General features: G+C 39.7%; 1 protein-coding gene across 1 annotated transcript in view; it reads right to left on the reverse strand.

Annotated features, from left to right (window-relative positions):
* Window positions 1-22479, reverse strand: part of adam19b (ADAM metallopeptidase domain 19b) — a 35107-nt gene extending 12628 nt beyond the window's left edge. The window contains exons 1-10 of the mRNA XM_086085484.1: window positions 21978-22479; window positions 19298-19383; window positions 19144-19214; window positions 8236-8314; window positions 8000-8076; window positions 4870-5056; window positions 4728-4793; window positions 2173-2244; window positions 1910-2076; window positions 1663-1747 (exon numbers count right to left, since the gene is read on the reverse strand). Of these exons, the coding sequence (XP_085941610.1) occupies window positions 1663-1747; window positions 1910-2076; window positions 2173-2244; window positions 4728-4793; window positions 4870-5056; window positions 8000-8076; window positions 8236-8314; window positions 19144-19214; window positions 19298-19383; window positions 21978-22095 (1008 nt within the window). The 5' untranslated portion in view covers window positions 22096-22479. The remainder of the gene's footprint in view (window positions 1-1662; window positions 1748-1909; window positions 2077-2172; window positions 2245-4727; window positions 4794-4869; window positions 5057-7999; window positions 8077-8235; window positions 8315-19143; window positions 19215-19297; window positions 19384-21977) is intronic.
* Between the last annotated feature and the right edge of the window lie 668 nt (window positions 22480-23147).

Genomic DNA, 23147 nt, shown 5'->3' on the forward strand with positions numbered 1-23147 from the left:
TTAAAAGACAAGGGAAAAAAAGGTAATGAAATTAGGAATATATTTCCAGTATTTAATTTAAGCAAAATTATCCGCTACTAGAACACACAATCTGACTTGGCAAGATTTCTTAAAACTTAACATAGCAGGCCTAAAGAAAAATTCACCAATGTTTTAAAACAAATGTATTACAGTATACTGATTACACTTACATAATTATGCTATTTCTTATATTTGAGCTAAACCTACTCATAACATCATTACACGTGTCTCAAACTCAAGGGCCGGGGGGCAGATCTGGCTCGCCACAACATTTTATGTTGCCCGTGAAATAAAATTACACTATGTGCATCAAATGAATGTTTCTTGCTAAAATAACAAAATTGCCAATTGTCATCACTTTCAAAAACGTTGTAATATTGCATTTTTTTGTTACCAATCCTCCTTTTAAAATAACTGTAATAATAAAGAATAAATGCCATTTTTTTAATGTAAAATTGTCCAAATCCTCTGATTTCAGCATATCAACAGTAATTGTTCACTGATTTCTGTAGTCCTTCATGAAATAAGACAAATGATCTTCTGTGTTAATCTAAATAAATAAGAGGTTTGTGTAGTGTTATCTTACCTGTGGGTATGTGTTCCCACAAAATTTGTGTGGATATTCGTTATTTGAAGGGAAAACACTCCCGAAGTCGATGTTAACTTCCGGTTAGCATTTGAATGGGATCCTCCCTTCGCTTTTAGCATTAGCGCTAGGCTAGCAATGTTTTAAAAACGAAGCATATTTTGTATTTAAATATACAGTGGATATAATTCGTAACGTCATGTGTTTAGTTTTACAGTTAACTCCAACTGCGGTGTCATTAAACAGCTTAAAGGACAACAGAATAACCAGAATAACATACGCCAACACATTTGCAAGTTGCTAATGCTACACAAGCAAAATGGTGAAAACAAAACCACCAATGTTCTGTGTTTAATCAAAATAAGACATTTGTAAACATCTGTTTTTACTTGGAAAACAAGGACCGAACCAGTAATAAATTGAACATCAATCCCCCTTCTTTAAAAATCACTATACGAATACAAAGTACGAAATAAACACAAATCACTGGTTAATAAACAGTAATCAGGGAAAAAAATGCTTTTGTAACACACTTCAATGCAAAATTAATATGAATCCAATTAATCGATTGAATAATTCTAAAAAAATATTTGATAGTGACAGCACTAACTGGTTGTGTTGAGTGTTTCTATAATATGTCTCCACCTTCTTCAGCATAATACAAATGACAAGGCAGAGTTTGCAACTGCCATGATGCGATAAGATAAGATAAGATAACAGTTATCCTAGCTTCTTGTGTTTCTTCTTCTGCTCCTTCTCTATCGTCTTCTTGTGTTATCTGGCCGTCTAGATTACTTGCTTCTTAAAGTTCCGATCTGCTCCGGGGGACGAGACTCATCCTGATAGATCTCGTCACATTACATTACGTGCTTAAGATGAACTTCATTTGGGGTTAATGAGAGTCACTTCAGCTGATGTCAAGTGTGTAATCAGTACAGAGTTTAAATGTGATTGGTCAACATGGGACACAGTCACTTCTGATTTCAAACCTGCTATTTTAACAGTGGTGTATAGAATTTTTATATCTACCGTTTCACAAATCTGGTCTCTCTCACCGTGTTCACTCCGCCAGACTGGTATTCCGAGCACATGGCTTTGAGAGGTGCCAACCCGATGGTGGTGCCCTGGAATGACCTTCCCCTGGTGGCACAAAGTGCATATTAGTTCCACAACAGGATTGTACGCACAAATTCTAACTTACTGCCATAACATGACTTAAAACTCCTTGTGAGAACTTAAAACTCTCGTAAGAACAACTTCAACTTCTCGCAATCCAAATGACGTTCACATCTAGACACTGACGTGATGAGCTGAGCGTTGTCATTGTGGAGCGTGTGAAGTTGTTTGCGCCTCCAGGACAGGAACGCCGCCAGGGTGCTGTGCGGGTTGTCGGACACGTTGATCATGTCCCGGCTGGTCCACACCTCCAGACCGATCAGCGCCACACGGATGCTCAAAGCCTTGTAGTACTGTGTGTGTTTGTGGATACGGCACATTAGCACAAGAAAATAATCGAAAGACGCTAATGGTACTTGTAGTGTCTACACTTTATACAAAAAGGTTACCTTGTCAACTAAGTTGGCAGCTTCCAGTAATTTCAGTTGGGTCTTCTCAAGACTACTCCCATGTTTGTCAAACTGAAAACCACATACGGTTAACAGCAAATAAGACACACCCAAACATTGTTCCTCACTCTATAGCCACTTAAGAAAAGTAACTTGTATTTACACCTAATACAAGAGTTGCATCAGCACAGCCTCAACAAAGATAATGCTGCTCAGTTTTTATTGACGTTTGCAGAGATGTATTTATTGAGCAACCTTTGTTTAGGGGCAGCCTAAAACGCTTAGTGTGCGTGTAAAAAAAAAGCAAAAAAAAAAAGAAGCTTGCAACTCTTGGATTAGGTGTAAATACAAGTTATTTTTCTTAAGTAGCTATACGTCACTAAAATGTCCATGCGAATTTCCATTTATGTCCACTTCAGCCTCTGAAAATATTCAAGCAATTGCCACAGTATTTAGGATTTTATGGGCATTCATCGTTTTCCTCCCCATAGACGTTCACACTAGAGAAAAATATTAATGTGGCTTAGAAGATTTTGACCAATCTCCACCAAGATTCACATGCACATCTCTACTTATGACCACATTAATCTCTAAAAATATCAAAACAATGGGCTCAATATTTTGGATTTTATGGACATTGAGCGTTTTTCTCATTAAGCGACATTAAGCTTTGAGTGTGCACCTATCGAGTGGAAGATGGTAATTAGGGCTGGGGGAAAAAAGTCAAACACAAAAATTGGTCGACTTTGCAAGGGTCGAAGCTATTTTAATCATTTTAAAAAACATATTTGCGGCACCTGGAAGTTGCAGAGGCCCGGAACCAATATTTTGTGTTTCAGCATGGACACTTATTGCTGACGGACTCCACCCGGCATTCACCTCGGCTGTGTCCAAATAAGTAAGTGATTCAAGTTTATCCTGTGCTAATGCTAATCGTAATTGTTAATCCTTTAGCATAGGCTAATTTTGTTGGTGTTTGTGTAATATGTGCATACTGTATTTGTGAAAAAAATAAAGAACAATTAGTATTTATATCTATATATATTTATATATACACTAAATTCAACTCACGTTCAACCTTAGTGGACTTAGAAAATATATATATTAAAAATATTTTTAAAAGTCGTTAGTTACAGCACTAATTGGTAATGTCCATAACATCTCAGATTTTAGTGCGACCATTTTGATGCTTTCAGAGATTCATGTGGGCATATTGGTGCAACGGATCATCTTCGATCCGTGATCCGTACAGATCAAGCACCATGGTTTGGATCGCACACGATCCAGAAATTGTTTGGTGAAAAAGAAAAAACATCAACCCACATACCCACATTCACTATAATAGCAGTAGAGTAAGTTGAAAACCCTTGTGGATCATGTAAATCGCATGTATGGGAGCATTTTGGGAACTAAGGGTGAAATGAATCCTGAAATTGATGCTAAAAGATTTTTTTTTCTGCCTCTTGCCCCACATTGTCATTCAGACATGTCAAGAAAGCTGGAAATATACTCAAAATAACACGCTACCTATGCTAAAGCTAACTTCAAAATAAAGCTTACCAAATAATACAATGATGCCAATGCAATAGTCTTAGTAGACTTTTACTTTGAAGTTTACCCGCGCGCTAGCATGCCGGCCAGTTCGAATGACTTTTTCTACGTTTCGGATTTCCTTATCGCAGTTTTTATTGACATGACATAGTTGCGACCAACATCAACACAACGCCATCCCAAAATTATATTCAATCGCTAATTTAGGACACTAAGAAACCGCTAGTTAATTACGCCGTCATTGTATGATACAGCACAAATCTTCAATGTTAGTGGTTAGCAGCCTAGCTGTTAGCATTAACAACAAGTGCCTGGCTGGCAACAGTACTTCGACAGCTGTTGCTTGGCTTGCTTTCTTTACTTCTTTTTCAATATTGTGGAACTAAACTACTTTGTAATTCACTCTCCAAGGGAATGTGCCTTTTTAAGCTGCACTTTGTAACAATTTGCCTAAAAATATCTTTACAATAGCCTTTATATTTGACCATTTATGACTAAAACGTTTTTTAAATAACTTAGCTGTTCATAATGGAAACTCACACAAGCATCTGGCCAATAGCTTTCAGGCTGGATTCGGGGTCAAGTTTCCCGCCCTCTGTCTGCGGATATGACGTCATGTGTGCATTGTGTACGTGAAAAGCGGAAAATGCAGTTTTATTTTTCGGCCACAGGTGGCAGTAGCAATTCGAAATTCAATTTTCAGCTTTTTTAGTACCTTTAAATCGTGCTTTGAGGTCTTTCTCATTACTAAAATTTTTATTTTTTAAATAAAATACAAAAAAGATGAATAGAACTTTGCCTTAATTTATTTTATAAAACATATTTGCCCAAAAAATAAATAAATAAATGGGGGGAAAATCCGATTTGTGACTCAAATTCGTGATCCTATCCGCATCGTAACTTTTGTGATCCGTTGCACCACTATAAATAACTTATCACTCGTAAAGTCTCCTTTGGTCTTTGGCTGTAAATATACACATCTAAAATAGTGACAGCATTCTTACCTCCGCCTTGTCTGCCACCAACAGCAGCTCCACATATTTCATATTCTGACTCAGGTCTCTTCGTTCCTTTAATTGATTAGTATCGTGGTTATAAAATCAATCTAGACTGTATTTTTCCATGTCTAGCCCAGCTGACACTCACCCTGAACGTCTGTTCTGACGTCATCCCATGGAGGAAGGTGCCAAGGACCTCCTCGTTACTATGGCGCTGCAGGCAGCTTGTAGGAGGTAGATGGAGACTCTCGGCTCGGAAAACGGCGTGCTGAGGCGTATCCGTAGAAACAGGCTGAATGAGGTAGCTGACGCTTGCGTTTAGGGAAATTAGACCCCTGGGGGAAATAACAAGGCACTGCTAACAGTTCCATCCAGTGGTTGCAAATCATTACAAGTTCAACACATCTGTGTTGCTAGTGTGGGATGGGGGTTGATCCCTGGTACATTTAAATGGTCTTTACGCTTTAGTTTTATTTCAGAGAAATATGGGCAAATTATTTGTTCCTGTTCTAGTCATAAATCGTAATTTAAAACACATTATTTATTTATTTATTTTTCATTTTAATCATTGATATGCTTAAATTCTGATCAGACGTGACTCGAGTTTGGAAGCAAACACCATTTTAATGGGGTCAGCTACATACTGTGGACGGGAATTAATAAGCTTTGGCTTCATCCCGTCAGCCCTTTTTCTTTTCGGTTCCGAAAAGAAAAACTAACAATAAAAACAAAACAAACTGTAGGTAAGCAGCTTAAGCAGCTGCACTAAACATCTGGTGAGGTCTGACACCCACTCGTGTCCCTCCATGCCGAAAAAACTTTATTAGAATTCATCTATTCATCTAAATGGAGAGCAACATACACAGAGAAAAAAAGGAGACATATGGCTAAGAGTTCCGTCATGAGCCTTCTACTGCCTCAAGCATTGGATCCAAACCAAGAGAAAAAAAAACTGGATCTCCTGACTGATTTGAGACCTCGTATCCTACTGCAAAGCACTAGTCACAATACAAGAGTGTTTGTGGAAGCAGGATTTCAATAATTTACAGTTTATTTATTAATCTTTTTTTTTTGTATTAACACCACTTCCAATGAAATTAGGACATTGTATAAAAACAGAATACATTGATTTGCAAATAATTTTCAACCTATATTCAGATCAATACAATACGTTGGGTAATTGGTTAGCACATGTGCAAGGACTTGGGTTCAAAATCTGAGCTCCGGCCTTCCTGTGTGGAATTTGCATGTTCTCCCTTTGGATTTTCTCCGGGTACGCCGGTTACTTCCGCTTATCTGGGGTTGGGTAGCAGTTACAGCAGAGAAGCCCTGACTTCCTTGTCCCCGTCCACTTCACCTAGCTTTTCCGGGCGGGTGCCAAGGTGTTCCCAGGTCAGGCTGCCCTGAGTCTTCCCCGGGCCCTCCTCCTGGTGGACGTAACCAGAACACATCACCAGGGAGGCATCCAAGAGGCATACTAATCAGATGCCCCAGTCACATCGTCTGGCTTGGTTCAATGTGGAGAAGACCGAACACCTTGCAGAGGAAATACATTTTGGCAGCTTGTATCTGGGATCTTTTTCTTTCGGTCACGACCCACAGCCCATAGGTTGGGTAGGAATATGTAAGGGTTAGGTACTAAAGGTAAGGGTAGGAATGCAGATCAACCAGTAAATTGAGAGATTTTGGTTTGGCTCTTTCTTCACTATACAACAGACCAATACAAAGTCATCACTGCAGATACTGCCCCATTCTCTCTGTTGATCTCCCATTCCATTCTTCCCTCACGCGTTAACAAGACCCCAACCCCAAGATACTTAACGTCCTCCACTTGGGTACGATTTCGTCCCCGACCTGGAGAGGGCATTCCACCCTATTAGGACTGAGCACCATGGTCTGAGCTTTGGAGATGCTGATTTTCATCCCGACCGCTTCACATTTGGCTGCAAACTCCAGTGCAAGTTTCAGGTCGCAGCTTTATGATGCCAACAGTACCAAATCATATGCAAAAAGCAGAGATGCAATACTTAGGACTCCAAACTGGGACCCTTCCTCTCGACCAGCCCATCCAGGTCTCATTGTCATTATCCATGTGCGCATTGAAGTCCCCCAGCAGAACAATGGAGTCCAACACGAGGGCTCTCCACCTACCCTTCTGGGACTCCAGTCAAGTCAAGTCAAGTTTATTCATATAGCCCTTAATCACACAAGAGACTTAAAGGGCTTCACATGCCCGCAGTTGACAAATCTTAATGACATCCCCTAATCGAACCACAAGAGGGCAAGGAAAAACCAAAAAAAATAACATCAGGCAAAAAATGAGAAACTTTGAGAAGGGACAGCACTCCAAAAAAGGGTGGGTACTCTGAAATGCTGTTTGGTGCATAAGGACAAACGAACTTCAGGCAGTGTTGCCAACTTGACGACTCGCTTGCTAAATCTGGCGACTTTCCAAAGCCTCTTACAGACTTTTTTGACAAACGCAACTAGCAACAAAATTAAATTTAAAAAAATCAACAGAAGAAAGTTCATTTGTAGTTCTAAACCTAATTGGGGTGCCTTCTCCTACGACCTTATTCCTCTCTCCTACAGTGTCCATGACAATTACATGCAAATTGTCAATTATGTTTTTTCTGCGGAGACGGAGTAAAAATCCAACATTCAGCCGAAGAGAGACAGTAGTGAATGACTTATGCTGTTGTTGCGAGAAAAACTTGAAGAGTGAAGAGTGGCGTTCCTCACAAAGACGACTTCACGCAAATAGACAAATTTGATTGGCCGGCCTTGTTTTCGTCCGGAGCCAAATCGCTGTCTATGGACGCCTGTACAGATCCACTTTCTCTTTCAAGAAAATGGGTGTGGCTTGCCAGGCTACCTCCAAGCCTGGCTCCAGAGGGGGATCCTGGTGATCCGCGTCCGAGTCAGAGAAATACAGGTCCAATTATTTTTCTCATCATAAGTTCATTGAACCGTACTTTGACTGGTCCCTCACCTATGAGTTCTTTGCCATGGGTGACCCTGCCAGGGACATAAATCCCCAGACAATTTAGCTGCTATACCGCTCCACCACAATAGATGTAAGATAAATTTTCTTTCCACAAATTATCTTTAATCCAGGTTTTAGGGAGCATCATAAAACACGAGCACACAACACAACATAACACCAAATGTTGATGAAGCAAATGTGTTATACCATTTTCTTGGGATATCAGTAACAATACACAAAATATGTATATCTATTATCTAGGTAAAGAACCCCCGCCTCAGGTGTTTCTTACCTGAGACCTGAGCATGTGCTGACAGCCACACTGGATTCATCTACACCCGCAACCTCTCCATGGTAAAAACAGTGATTCTGGAAGAGCAACAAATGCGGCTCATTAATGTACAACCATCACCACACTTGGTTGTTCCTCATTGTCATGCACATAATATTCCGTGTCACCTATGACATGATTATTTATTTATATGCCCTCGCTACGGTGAAACATCACCAAAGTGTTTCACAACTTACCATGTTGACAGGGGAGAAGGACCTGCGACTTCCATCCGGAGTGTACCATATTTCCTGATATCCAGGGGTCAACAGCTGCCTGAGGGTAGACATTTCAATTTTATTTCTCGTGCCTGTTTGGACAATTGTTCATTTTCCTGACGAAAGTTACAGTATTTCAAAGCACTTTGTATGGTCACTTAACTCCTGCCTATTCACAAACTCCCCTTGCACCCCCCCCCCCCCCGTTGAACCTATTTAACAACTACAGTATTTGCCTTTTTTGTGGGGTTGATGGCAGAGAAACCAGGTTGGTAAACTCCAGAAGATGATACAGCAAGAGGTCCACATCACTATTTGCAGTTTTCAACGTATGTTACAGTAAGTGCAGAACTAAAGAAAATTTGTCGCTTATGATATACTGTACGTACCTTAAAAAAAGTATCTATGGGTCACTGAGTCGAAAACAATGTAATGGTTAATAGGAAAATAGTACCTTTATTTGGTATTTTTACAGGCTCCTGAACAGCAACTTACACACCAGTGTTTTCCGGTGTATTTCATTTAAATAAAATAAACTGTAGGTTTAATTAAGGGTAAAAATTTGTTTGAAATGATATTAAAGACCCTCTGAAGTCATTTCAGTGATTTGCTTCTAAATACATTAATAAAGATATGGACTGAAAACATGCAAAGAATGAGAAAAAAAATAGCACTGAATTCAACTATTTTCCTCATTTCAGTAGTCCAGTTGTGTTAACTTGGGACATGGCTAAAACCAAACCCAAATGTGAACTTGGGATTTCTGGCATGAGTCAGAGTGCCGTCTATTCCAGACGACTACACCGTTGATCTACTTGTAAGCCTGCTAATTCGCTAGGCCGCTAGCTTGATAGCCCAGTGAACGAATACACAACAAAACCAAGTGAGGTAGTGATGCACCGAATTTGCCCGCCGGTGCGAAGTACTGTACATTGACCATATAGTGCAATTGCACCGCCAGAAAATGCTCAGTTGCTCACCCCGCGTTTGGTGTTTAATGTATTATTCGCCAACATGTCTCTGATGTCTGTGGTGTGGTTGCATTTTAATTGATATTGTGCTTTGTTAAAATGCCATGCTAAATAGGCCTAAATATTTTATAATAATATTATAATTGTAATTAATTATAATAAATGCAATGATAAAAAATTGGCATAATTTTTTTTCGGCCAAGCATTTCTCATTTTCGGTTTTGGCCCAAAAAAATAATTTCGGTGCATCCCTAAAGTGAGGTGGTGTCATAATGATGTGATGTGGTTAGCTCAGTGAGCTAGTCAGCGGACCACACTGCGAAGACTGAAATCTTAATTAAAATATAATTTATTAAATTCAACCTAAAATTGCTCATTTTGCTCTGACAAATTATTTTTACTTAAAATAAGATTGTCAGACAAGATCATTCTACTTATTTTAAAATACATATTATTAATTATCTTATTTGATCAAGCAGTCTTGGCATTGAGTATTAGCAGTCAGTTTTAAGTGTTGTGAGGCTTAAAACAAACTTTTTCCACATTTTAAAATGGCTAACCAACATCAAATGCTCTGAACTGGGGTTTCATAAGTTGAATTTTCTTATTTTAAGATTTTGCATTATCTAGTAATAAGATAAATGGAAAAATATATAATTATGAAAACTATTAGACAAAAGTGCAATACAGTGTTCCCTCGCTATAACGCGGGTCACTTTTCGTGGCTTCGCTGTTGCGCGGATTTTTTGTAGTGCAATTTTGCGAGCATTTGTTTTTACAGTAATGTACCTATTTTATTAAATGTATGAAGGTTTGAACATTGCGAATGTTTAAACGAGAGAAATGCGAGAACATTTAAATACCTCGATAAAAAAAGTGTATTTATTATGTGGTGAGGGGTTTTAGGGCTTTAAAACATTTGTTGTAAATGTAAATAAAAGCTAACTACTTTGCGGATTTCATTTATTGCGGGTATTTTTTGGAATCTAACCCCAGCGGAAAACGAAGGAACACAGTATAGTTCTTTATTATAAACATTTTTATTCTTGTGAAAATCACGTTCGTGGTTCGTATCGTTATATTTACTGAACTCATTTTTCCTCTTTCTAGTACCAGCTCAGTGGTTTAGTGGTAGAGTGGAAATTTGTGGTTTCAATCCTGGGCTGGGTCATACCAAAGACAATAAAAGTGGGACCCAATACCTCCCTGCTTGACACTCAGGCTAAGTTGGTCAAATGTAAATGAATATGCATATATTTTAAGAAAATAATTCTATTTATTACAGCTTGAAAAAAGTAAATATTACTTGTTTTTATGCTTAAAAACACTCTTTTCAAGACCACATTTAAGTAAATTTTTCTTCTGTTGGCAGATAATTATGCTTATTTTAAGTAATAATTTTCTTATTTTACTATATTTTTTTCTTGAATTTTCTACCATCCTTTTTGCAATATAAAGAGGCAGTGACTGCCTCTTTTACTTTTGTGTCGTGAGTGGGTCCAGGGAACAGAGAAATGTAAGGGAAAATTAACTCTTTATTAAATACAGTTGTGGCTCACACTGATTAACACTGTAAGAATTAAATTGAGTGGCTTGCAAGGGTCGTGTGGGACATGTTTTCACCGCATTCAGCAGAAATACCCTGAATGTCCAAAAACTGGAAGGAGCTGGTGTGTCAAATAAAAACAAAAAAAGTAAAGTCCTATTTTCACTTTACATTGTCTTTCCAGACCAAAGTTTGTGGTATAATTAGGGTTAATCTATTAACATAGGCAATTCTAAACAGTATTAGGACAGCCATGACAGCCCCCCCCCCATGTACATTAGATACTGTTAAGCGGTTTGCAGAATGAATGAAAGGATAGAAAATAAATTGCTGACTGCAACTAATGTTTGTACTGTCGGACCAAGCACGTGGTCAGTACACAAAACCATTTGCAGTATGCACTGTTTATGATGAGCCGTGTGCATACTAAAACAGACTGTCTCAAAGATTTACATCGAGAGCGTTATACTCGTCCAGATGTTTGTCTGCAGTCTTCCTCCTTGTCTCAATCATCCCATCCTTCCTGTTTTCATTCATAAAGCTTCCCTGCTCGACAGCTGTTTTCCCCTCTCCAAATAACCCAGTTCTTATTCCAACTGCCATATAGTTTTGCAAATATCCATGAAACCATCTGTAGCTATGACGCAATGAGAATAGACAAAGAAGGGATGCTGGATTTGAATGTGCTCTCAAGCACATATGGAACACATCCTAAGTGCTGCGCTTCGTTTTTATTTTGGAATTCTCTTCTAATTTGTTCCATAGCAGGAATCTTTGCAGAGTTACTTTAGGGGGATATATCCTTAAATGTCATTATATTCCTTTTCCTGGTTTGCTTGATGAAAAGTTGGTTGCCGGAATAAAAAAAAAGGGAATTTTACCTTTTGTTCACCACTGTATAAAAGGCTTCTTTTACAAACAGCCTACAACTAGTCTCAACACTTCTATAAGGTTCTCTTCTTACTCCCGTCAGGAGAGCAGAACCTACCAAAACCTCTCAAAAAAAAATTCCCACAAGAAAATAACGCAAATTGAATTGAATTCAAATCCCCATATCTTTATAAGCTGTGTAGGCCGTATTTAAGTAACTTTCAAACTTGATTAACCATCTATCCTTAAATTTTCAATACCGCTCCTTATTTGGGTCATGGGTGAGTTGTATTCCCCAGCTGAGCTGACTACAGATTATTAACCATCATACATGCTTATGTAAATAGAATTTGTTAGTTTTAAGTACAAAACACTCAAGTCACAGATGTGTGTTACACGTCTAAATTTTTAACATTCTCGACCCTTGTGAGAACAAGCGGTTAAGAAAATGGATGGATATATTTGACATACAAGGGTTAAAATAATCCACTTTGCCTTTTTCCAATGGAAACACCCGGACACCCTGTGGAAGAAACTCATTTCGGACACTTTTATCCGGGATCTTGTTCTTTCGGTCACAACCCAGAGCTCGTTACCATATGTGAGGGTAGGAACGTAGATCGACTGGTAAATCAAGAGCTTCGCCTTTAGACTCACCTCATTCTTCACCACAACGGTACAGATACAGAGTCCGCATCACTGCACCGATACACCTGTCGATCTCCCACTCTGTCCTTCCCTGTCAAGATACTTAAAATCCTCTACTTGGGGCACTCTACACTTTTCCAACTGAGGACCATGGTCTCTGATTAGGAGGTGCTGATCTTCATCCCAACCACTTCACACTCGGCTGCGAACTGCTCCAGTGAGAGTTGGAGATCACAGCTTGATGAAGCCAACAGCACAACATCATCTGCAAAAAGCAGAGATGCAATGCTGAAGCCACTACCTTCAGGAACTGTTTTGAAAAAAGGGGGACTACAACCCTGGTCTGCCAATGCAGAGGCCCTCTCCTCAATGTTCATGCAATGCTGCAAAGGTGTGTCAACTAGAACAGCCCCACAACATCTGGAGCCTTTAGGAGCTCTGGGCGGATCTCATCCACCTCTGGGGTTGAGGACCCCAGAGATAGGAGAGTATTCACAACAACTTGAGTCGAGGTCAGCATCACCCCGTCCGGAAGTCGTTCTCAATGGTCTCACGAGCTCAAGTTTTTGCACGAGGAACCAATGACCCATCATCTGCCCCAAGAGTCCCACAGGCAAAAAAGGAGTCATTCTTCATCTTACTGCTGGTGTCCACCTATGGGTTCGGGAATTGCTGCCATGACAGGCACTGACCATTTTACAACTACAGCTGCGGTTGGGCGCCTCATCAATGGATGCATTGGACATGGTCCAATCTGACTGAATGTGTTAAACACCTTAACCCTATAAAGCCGAATGTATCATATTAAATACATGACATTTTGAGCCCTCTATTTAATCAGTATAATATTTTTTTTCCCAATAAAACCCTGACGTATCTGATCTGACACATGCATTGCACGAATAATCCATTAGAGGGCAGTATCACCCAGTTGATGGCTTTTCCAGCGACCTTGCACGATCGCCCCAATTGAGAAAGGAGATACACCTAAACTTATTAAAAGTGGGAAATGTTATTGCAGATTTTTGGAAATACTAATATGTTTGATATGTCTGTTTATAATTATATTTGTTGACAGTTATAAATGTGCAAACTTAAAGCATTGTAACCGGATGTATGAAATATGACACAAATCAAAAGTCATATGTGGATTTTCAAAAACACATTTTTTTTTTGCTTGTTTAAAAATGTTTTTTGCTTGTTTAAAAGGACCAATAAATACTCTATTTACAAAGAATCTGAATATTCTCTCATATATTTCATGGTTCAGGCTTTATTAAAAACATGTTTAGTGCTGCACTTGCTATAATAAACATGCCTAGGGAATTTTTACGTCGCAGATTTTACGTATTGGGGGATTTCTGTTCATTCATCTCTTCAAACCCAACCAACTGGACCTGTCGGTTTGGAGTCGGATTGAGTGTTGCAAAAAAAAAGCCAAAGAAAACTTGGATATTAGTGGCATATTCTTCCCTGAAAATTTAGGTTACATTGGGTATTCAACAAGAGGTTCAACAGCGCTTCCAAAAAGTCACTGATAAAAGACAAAGGAAGTAAAGAAGGGGATTGTTCTTTTTTTTCTCCCATCAGAAGGCCTAAAGGAGACTCGCCACTTGAAACAATGGTTGCCTGTTGATGCAGTCACAAAGCAAGAGACAGAAAACAGACGTTTACAGATGACTTGGCATGAGAGGGAACTTCAAACGTTTAGGGCTAATGGAGCTAGCTGATGTCACCATCCTAGTGCATGCTTTCTGCTCACATGTAACATTCGCCATCGCTCGCTCAGGGTGGCGGAATTACAGGCAGATGATTGAGCGGCTTTTTAGACCGGTGTTGTTTTCATGATCACACAGGATGGATGAGCGCATAGTAACTCTTGCACACGACATTTATGATCCTATACTGCTCCTTTGGGATGACAGCATTTGCACCACAGTGTAGGATGTTAAAGATGCCAACACATGACATATAGACACAGCATGCCTGTAATAAAATTATATAATCACTTCTCCAGAGGATAATCTCATTAACAGTCGGTTTATAATGAGAAACTTTGCCACAATCAACCCCATATGTTTTACTGAGGTTTGGTTGTAATTTATTTTATTTACTCCTGTAAAAAATAAGTCAGTCAAAATATGGTCGATGATATCATCTATTCCTCCACAAAAGGCAAAAGTGCAAAGTGATATGGAAACATAATAGTTCACATAAATACAATAAAATCAAACATCCATAGGAGCTTAACAAATGTTGACAAATTGGAGGTATATGTATACTTTTTTCAACCTCATATATCAACTTTTTACAGATTTTTTTTCCTTGTAATTTTAAAATTACAAAATCAAAAAACATACTAAAATATATGCACTCATTAAATAAAGATAATTTTAACTAAAATTATTTTGGGCTTAATATGTACTCAAATAAGGAAATATGTCTATTTAAGTCCATCAATCAATCTTATTTTTTCAAGCATAGTTATACACTCAAATGTAAAACTGAACCAAAGATCGGTTGTGTTTGTATTCAAGAATCAACAACACAACTATCAAAACTAAACCACCTGTACTGTACAGTGACTGAGGAGGATGAAGAAAGACTGTCCAAAAAAAGTTACTACACACGCATTTCCACATTTACCCTACTTACAAAACCCCTTGAAATGCGGCACAGCTTGTTCTGCAGCCCATTACATTGCATACAACACATTATGCCACATCCCTGCTGAGTCTAAATTTTGCAGCGTATCTAAAAGCCTTTCAATTTAATTCTATATGCTGCTGAATGACGCAAGCCCTTTTTAATGAAGACTATTAAAAAAATGGGTAAATAAATGTGCTGGCCTTAGGGGACTTTGCCGAGTTTGGATGAGGTCCAGGATGAGGACAGATGCTGCGATTGAGGAGCATATTGCTGGCTGAATCAGGCTTGTTTGACAGTGAGACAAAGACTTGGTTCAGATTGGGTTGGGAGGGGGGCCAACTTTGCAAATGTACTTGGGAGATAGTGAGGTGGGGGGTGAAGGGAAGGGGGCATGTGGCGTAATGCATTAGGGTCAGTGGGTCGCATTCTCTCATGGTATCAGATGACATCACCGCCGCACACAAAGAGAGGACGCTGGTAGCGGACGATTTATAGGCTTTTACTGCACGGCGAAACGGCCCGCGGTCTATCATGACTTGAGCACAGACGTCTGCCGGCAGACGTTTGAGCAGACTAAACATAATGAGAACCAGGGACAAGCAAAGACATCTCCTACTCTCTGATCCCTAACTCTGAAATCCATCAGGTTCGAACTTTAGGTCAGGTTTGTGTATTCTGTGAGCATATTCTGTGTCTGCGTGTGGTTACGAAGCATGACACCAGTCAACGAGCGGGAGACGGATGTTTGTCCTCGGATCTCTGGGGAATGTCAGAGGAGAAGAAAAGAAAAACAACGGGTTGTTTGTTTTTTAAGAGTGGTGAGAGGGCAGCAAAGGCCAATGGTGGCCACCTATCCTTTGTTTCAAATTAGTATACAAATTGTGAATTATTTCGATTCAACACTTATCACCACAAAACAAATAGTTGATGGATGCGATACTCTTCTAGCTAAATTCGCTGAAGGAAATCCTTGCTGTTGTGTAATGAATGACATGAAAACTGACCAATTAAAGGTGAATGAGAAACGCCACCAATCATTGTAGCTCAGAGGCCAATATTAGGGTCAAATTCCGGTTTCTGAAACGAGCGGGATAACCCGTTTACATGTGTGAGCGGACAGTTACTCCCATACAAATATCCAAGCTAAACCGTGATGTCATTACGCAAATAGACGTCATTTCCGCTTTTAGCTTTCTACGGTTAATAAAAGATCACACTACTAAAGGCATTCATGTAGAAATGTGGTTCCTCACTGCCTCGTTATGTTTGTTTACCACTGCATGTGTATCTCCACTGTGTTGCGCGCCAGATGCACGACACACATGTATGTATACTCGGAGTGTCAGGCGATTGAGATTTTTAATCGTAACTAATCGCATAACTTCAATAGTTAACTTACAATTAATCGCAAATGTTATATCGGTTCTAAAAGTACAATAAAAGGTACAATCAAATAATTTTTTTCTCTCTAAGTTTTCATACTCTTAACATAAAAGTGAAAAAGGGGAAAAAAATGTTAAACTAATAGAAATATGGCTGCATCTTTTAGTCATTGCTAATTTTTAGTAATTTCATAACAATTCATACTGTAAAAAACGAGTGTGATATTGATTTGTGTTGAGGTCATTTTTCTGCCACTAGATGGCACAGTTGCATTTGTAAGACATTGGTGACATCTCAGTGCATATTTCTTTTCATATTAAGAGCGATCTAATCTTTAATACGAAGTAATTTATTACATTTTATTTATTATAAATTTAAAAACATTTATTTTTAAAATTGTAAAATACAACTTGACCCCAGTCTCCACAAATATATGCATTCTTGTGAAATTTATAACTGCAAAATTTTGTGTCTGCTGCGTTGCAACTGGAATTCCCCCAGTACAGGCTTTCCAAGCAAGGGGCAGTCATTAATTGTGCATTAAAAAAAAAATTGTGGCGTTAAAAGAACTTTAAATTAACTCAAAATTAACACACTAATTTTGACACCCCTAATTTATACAGTGCACATTGTGGCATTTTCATCATATAAAACCGCTACGGAGAACATTCAAGTTATGCTCGCTTTGCGAGTGACACTGTAAAATGGCCGCCACACATACAAGTAGTTCCTGTACTCAAAAGACCAAGATTCCTTGTGAATAGAGCATTCACAGAGCACAAACTAATGTCCATTCAAAGGATGTACCCCAGTCGCGATGACCAAATATTCGGGTTCGAAAAGGGATTACACAGAGGCCGACTAACAACATAATCTGGGTTTTGTGCATGTTAACATGGCCTTTGAATATTGCTAAAATTAGGGTTTTGACTGCATGTTAACGTAGTCATTGACGTGGCCTGACCAATGATTGAGTGACTTAAGCCACCCCAAAAAAGCCAATACAGTCTTTACATTTTGTACTTTTTCCTTGGTCATCTCATTACTTCAAAACATCTTAAACATTCACTCACACACGCACCCACCCCCACCACATCCCTTATCCTGCTCTTTGAGTCAGCACAGAATCCCATCCCTGGCCTCTAACCAAATCACAGCCTTTCGTTAAGATATAAGCTGAGGCAGATACCAAACAAGGAAGATAGATGGATTAAGTCTGGACATCACCACTAAGGAGCTGTAGAAACAATTTAACCCCTGATGTAGCTGAATATCAGCAACATCTCTCTGACAGATGTAAACTATAGCCACAAAAAAGAAACATTGTTAAAGCCCCAGTGTGTAATACGTGACCACTAGATGTCGCTATAGCATAGAATGCAGGATTTAGCCGAAGCAGCTAACAAGAGCGGCTAGCGGGAGTCAGAGACATGGGCTAGAGTGGCTAACAAGAACAGTTAGCGGAAGAAGCTAGTTAAAAAAAGACTAGTAAAAGCTTGCGAGAGCAAAGCAGAAGGGGACAAGCGACGGAAGCCCGGATCACGGGACTCAGCGACGACCACCTACAGACCCCCGCTGTAGAAGGTAAGCGGCGGTCGACCAATTTGGTCCGACACTTGACGCAATACCACCAGGGCTAACTACGTTCGCGAAGTTGTCCTTTCGGCATTCGTAGCAGGAAGATGGCGGCGAAACATGGCAGCTTCTACTAAGATGAGACTACAGCCATGTAATATACAGTAATTAGTGATTACTAGACCTACGGTTATATATAAAAAATTTGCGTTGATGTGATGGCACAAAAAAATACACACTGGGGCTGTAAATGAACAATGAGAATGCCATGTTTATGTTGTATCTCTTTAGGTATAGGAATACAAGTGTATGGCAGGCATGCTAATTGCTGCAAAAAAAACAACTAAAAACAACTTTTCTGTCTACGCTCAATTTTAAAATGATCCAAGCAACATTGTGACCTCTGTTGTGCTTGAATCCAGTGTTCAGGAATGGATATAATTATGACATGTTCCCCACATGACTTGTCTGCTCGTCTAACTTCAGCTACTCAAATTGAAGCTTGTAAAATGCAGAAATAATTTATGTTCCTGGAAACTGATGAGAAGTTGCTCAAAAATAGTTTTAAAACGTTTCCGGCCTGTAAGTGAATAATGCAATAAAGTGAGACATGCTCTCTTCTTTTTTAGTGTGTTTCCCTCCTCATCCAGTAGCTCCACCAGGAAGTGATTGCCGAAGCAACTCGGGAAATATAAGAGTGCGACCACCTGCTGAGAAGGGAGCACATAGGGGGTAAATCCCTCCGGGGCAAGTTAGTCAGACACACTGGAGTCATGACTTGGTAACTGTGTTTGTGTGTGAAGGAATGAAAGCCTAAAGGCATATGCTACTAGCGCAAAATTTGCTACTAATGTTCATAAAAGCATCCCATTGCACTTGTGTGTTGGTTCTCACCACAGACATCTCAAGAGCGCTGACTGACAAGCCACCAAGCTACCACACTGTCCATTAAATAAGACGTTGTCTTATCAATTGAATCACACTGACTGGACGGGGAGCACTCAGGACTAACAGATTGTCGGATGTGAAAAGCATAGTCTGACTTCCTGTTAGCCAAAAGGCGCACAGATCGGGTGTCAGCACAACCTATCCAAACATCACCGGTGATCCTCCATCTGTGCACCAACTGACGCCATGATGTCATCCATGTGTCTATGCATCAATTAACATTTGGTCAGACAAAAAAAGTTGATCTACTGTAGCAAGAAGTATTAATGGCGCCTGTAAAGTTGCCCCAAGACTCACTGATTCCTCTCCAGGTGCAGCCGCAGCTCCTGGCCCTCGGCTGAGATGACAACTTGAGCTTCGGCAGGATGCTGGGAAGTAAGGCATCGAAGCAAATCAGAGCGGATAATAATGTGCCATTGTGTCTTCAATTATCATAGTGAGTGCGACTCACCTGTCTGTCGGCAGACCTGCTGTGCCTGTGAGGATGCAACCAGATGGGATAGGTGATCTCATAACGCTCCACCGTGCTGATTTCTCCTGCACAAAGGTGTCGCTTTAGATGGCTGCATACTGTACATGCTCATGAGATCAATTAGTTCATGTGATTGTAGTCCAATTTAAAGTTTACTGTATTTTAGCTTGTGGGAGAATTTATTTTATTTTAGATTCTTTCAGTGAAATACTATTACATTCCAAATTTGTACCTTCAAAATAATAATTATTATTATTGGAGACTGGGGTCAAGTTGTATTTCACTGCATTCTATGCTATAGCGACATCTAGTGGTCACGTATTACACACTGGGGCTTTAACAATGTTCGTTTTTGTGGCTATAGTTTGCATCTGTCAGAGAGATGTTGCTGATATTCAGCTACATCACGGGTTAAATTCTTTCTACAGCTCCTTAGTGGTGGAGATGTCCAGACCTAATCCATCTATCTTCCTTTTTTGGGATCTGCCTCAGCTTATATCTTAATGAAAGTCTATGATTTAGTTAAAAGCTAGGGATGGGATTCTGTGCTGACTCAAAGAGCAGGACAAGAGATTTGTGTGGGGGGGTTGAATGTTTAAGATGTTTTGAAAGAATGAGATGACCAAGGAAAGTGTAAAAAATGTAAAGACTGTATTGGCTTTTTTGGGGTGGCTTAAGTCACTCAATCATTGGTCAGGCCACGTCAATGACTACGTTTACATGCAGTCAAAACCCCTAATATTGGCAATATTGTAGTCTTCAAAGGTCATGTTAACATGCACAAAACCCAGATTATGTTGTTAGTCGGCCCCTGTGTAATCCCTTTTCTTACCCGAGTATTTGATCATCGCGACTGGGGTACATCCTTTGAATGGACATTAGTTTGTGCTCTGTGAATGCTCTACTCACAAGGAATCTTGGTCTTTTGAGTACAGGAACTACTTGTATGTGTGGCGGCCATTTTACGTTGCCACTCACAAAGCGAGCATAACTTCTCCGTAGCGGTTTCATGTCATTTCTGTCACTATATGGTGAAAACGCCACAATGTGTACTGTATATATTAGGGGTGTCAAAATTAGTGTGTTAATTTTGAGTTAATTTAAAGTTTCTTTAACGCCACTATTTTTTTTAAATGCACAATTAATGACCGCCCCTTACTTGGAAAGCCTAAACTGAGAGAATTCCAGTTGCAACGCAGCAGAAACAAAATTTTGCAGTTATAAATTTAATAATAATGCATATATTTGTGGAGACTGGGGTCAAGTTGTATTTTACAATTTTAAAAATTTGCAGAATTTCACAAGTTACTTCATGTTAAAGGTTAGATAGCTCTTAATATGAAAAGAAAATGCACCGTCTTACAAATGCAATTATGCCATCGAGTGGCAGAACAATGACCTCCAAAACAAATCAATATCACACTGATTTTTTACAGTAGAGCACATCTTTTTAATTTTAACTCAATTTTGTGAATTATTATGAAATTACTGTATCAATGACTAAAAGATGCAGCCATGTTTCTATTAGTTTAACAATTTGTTTCCGCTTTTATGTTAACAAGAGTATGAAACTTAGAAAAACATAATATTATTATGCATTTTATTGTGCATAGAGCAAAATTTGTGATTAATCGAGAGTTAACTATAGCGCTTGTTCAAAGCAGACTGGGTAAGAGGTGGGGTACAGGCTTAACTGGTCGCCAGCCAATCAAAAGGGATATAAACAACTATTCATACTGAACCCAAGCTAGACAGTTGTTTCTTGCTTCAGATCCACTTTCATAAAATATACCATGCACTGCAGTGTCATTACCATGTTAACACTCCGAAGATAAACTGTTCAGCTGATTTAGCACAGCAAACACGAATCTAAATGCCTTTTACGTAGAAATTCTGAGCCTGATTAATGATCAGTAAAACAGCTAGTAATTTACACGGGCAATTGGCAACCCAATAAAAATGAACCATGGGTCCCTACTCCAAGCTTGGGCAACGCTGAATCAATACACAATTTCATAATTATCTTTAAATTTATTGGCTTGACTAGTTCTACTGCTTTATGGAGAAGATTCCAATTTGACTTAAATTTAGATTGCCAAATCATCTCTCATCGGTCCAAGACAGCCTTAAAAGACGCATGTACTGTATTAGTGCAAGTTTCTGCTGAATAATAAACTGTGTGCCTTATTTGCATTCATAGCTGATGTCATAGCTGCACTTGCCTATTGTTTAGCAACTACATTGCTGGGATATCCCAGAAAGCACCACAAAAATGAATCTAATTTACCCAGATGAGTTTGCACTCTGTTGGATTAGATATATTGTAGATTGCACACTGGAGGGCACGCTGCCACTTTTGTCGAAAGCCATTTGCGTTATTGACATAATTCAATCACTACTGATCCCAGCCTAAAACAGTAGGCTACAATTTTTTTTTTATTGTAGCTACCCTATAAGAATGTGCAAGTGTACCTTATGTTATGATTATACAGCAATTTTCCATCATGCAACTTTTATAAATACCTGACCTCTTGAATGCATGCAGCTGTTTAAGGCTACATAGTGAGCATCTCTCAAATGCAACGAATAGTGGACGCTCCTTCGAGAAAAAGACACGAATCGCATGCAAGCCATTTATCGATGCAAACAAGAGACTCACGGCGACCAACAGCGGCTTGCACAGCCGACTGAGCCGAGTGGAGGAGCGCCAGGAGGGACAAACAGAGGAGAGAGGACGGCGCGCCATGGAGAGGAGGCAGAGGAGGAGGAGGACGCATCCTAAACACAAGAGGCTCCCAGTGGACTCGGACGGGAGAGACATCAATGGACACGCTGGCTGGGATCGCTCACATCCGACGCAAGCAGACTCTCCGTTGGTGTGACATGGTGAGGACTCGGAGGCGCCGCTCCTCTGAGGGATGATGAACATTCTCGTCGAGCCCTCCCCTTCAAGTACGCGCGCGTTCACACGCATGCGCGCGTATGGGAGACAAGACCAGACAGTAGCTAGCATTCAACAAGGCATCAGAAGTCTGAACAAAGGCGCCACGAAGGGCAGAAATCCTTACTTTAAAAACAAAACAAAACATTAAAAATTAAATTAAATTAAATGAAAAAATAATTTCAATAATATGTAAAACAAATTTTAATATAATCATAGGTCAAGTAATCGCTAATTATCTTACATAGGTCACGCCGACCCGAAGGCTGACATGTTTCACCGGCATCTTTCTGCTACGGATGCTGGAAGGTGAGATTTGCTAATGTAGTTTAGTGGTGCTTGCAGCTAGTGTTGGACCGAATGGGTCGACCGCCGCTTACCTTCCACAGCTGGGACCTGCAGGTGGTCGTCAGACTCGTCACTGAGTCCCGTGTTTCGAGCTCTCGCCGCTTGACGCCCTCTGCTTTACTACCTTCTCCCACTAGCCGCTCCAGCTAACTCCTGCTCCTTGGGCTGCTTGCTCGCTCACGCCAAATAATAATTGGTAGTAATTGGTGGTAGGCTTGCAAAGTGTGTCGTACAGTTTATAAATTGTTGCATTCTATTAGTTCACCATTAGATGTCACTAAATAATACACACTGTATCTTCAAAGTCACACTAAGGAACTTTAAGTTTATGTTGATTATGGCGGTGCCATATAGACAAAAGCGGTAACGTTATGCCTGAAGGAAGGCCATATTTCCCATGAGGACAAGCGCATTGCGTCGTTTTTTAGCTCACGCCAGTCAAATTGACTTCCGGTAAAGGGGGAAGTGACGTATGCCATAAAGCAGTCAATACATTTGTAGTTTTTTTGTGGCAGTGTTCCTACCATCCTCCTCAAAGTT

This window comes from Leptonotus elevatus, chromosome 9 (assembly GCF_054856555.1).
Source record: "Leptonotus elevatus isolate MCC_2025b chromosome 9, RoL_Lele_1.0, whole genome shotgun sequence".
In the NCBI taxonomy this organism is placed as follows: domain Eukaryota; kingdom Metazoa; phylum Chordata; class Actinopteri; order Syngnathiformes; family Syngnathidae; genus Leptonotus; species Leptonotus elevatus.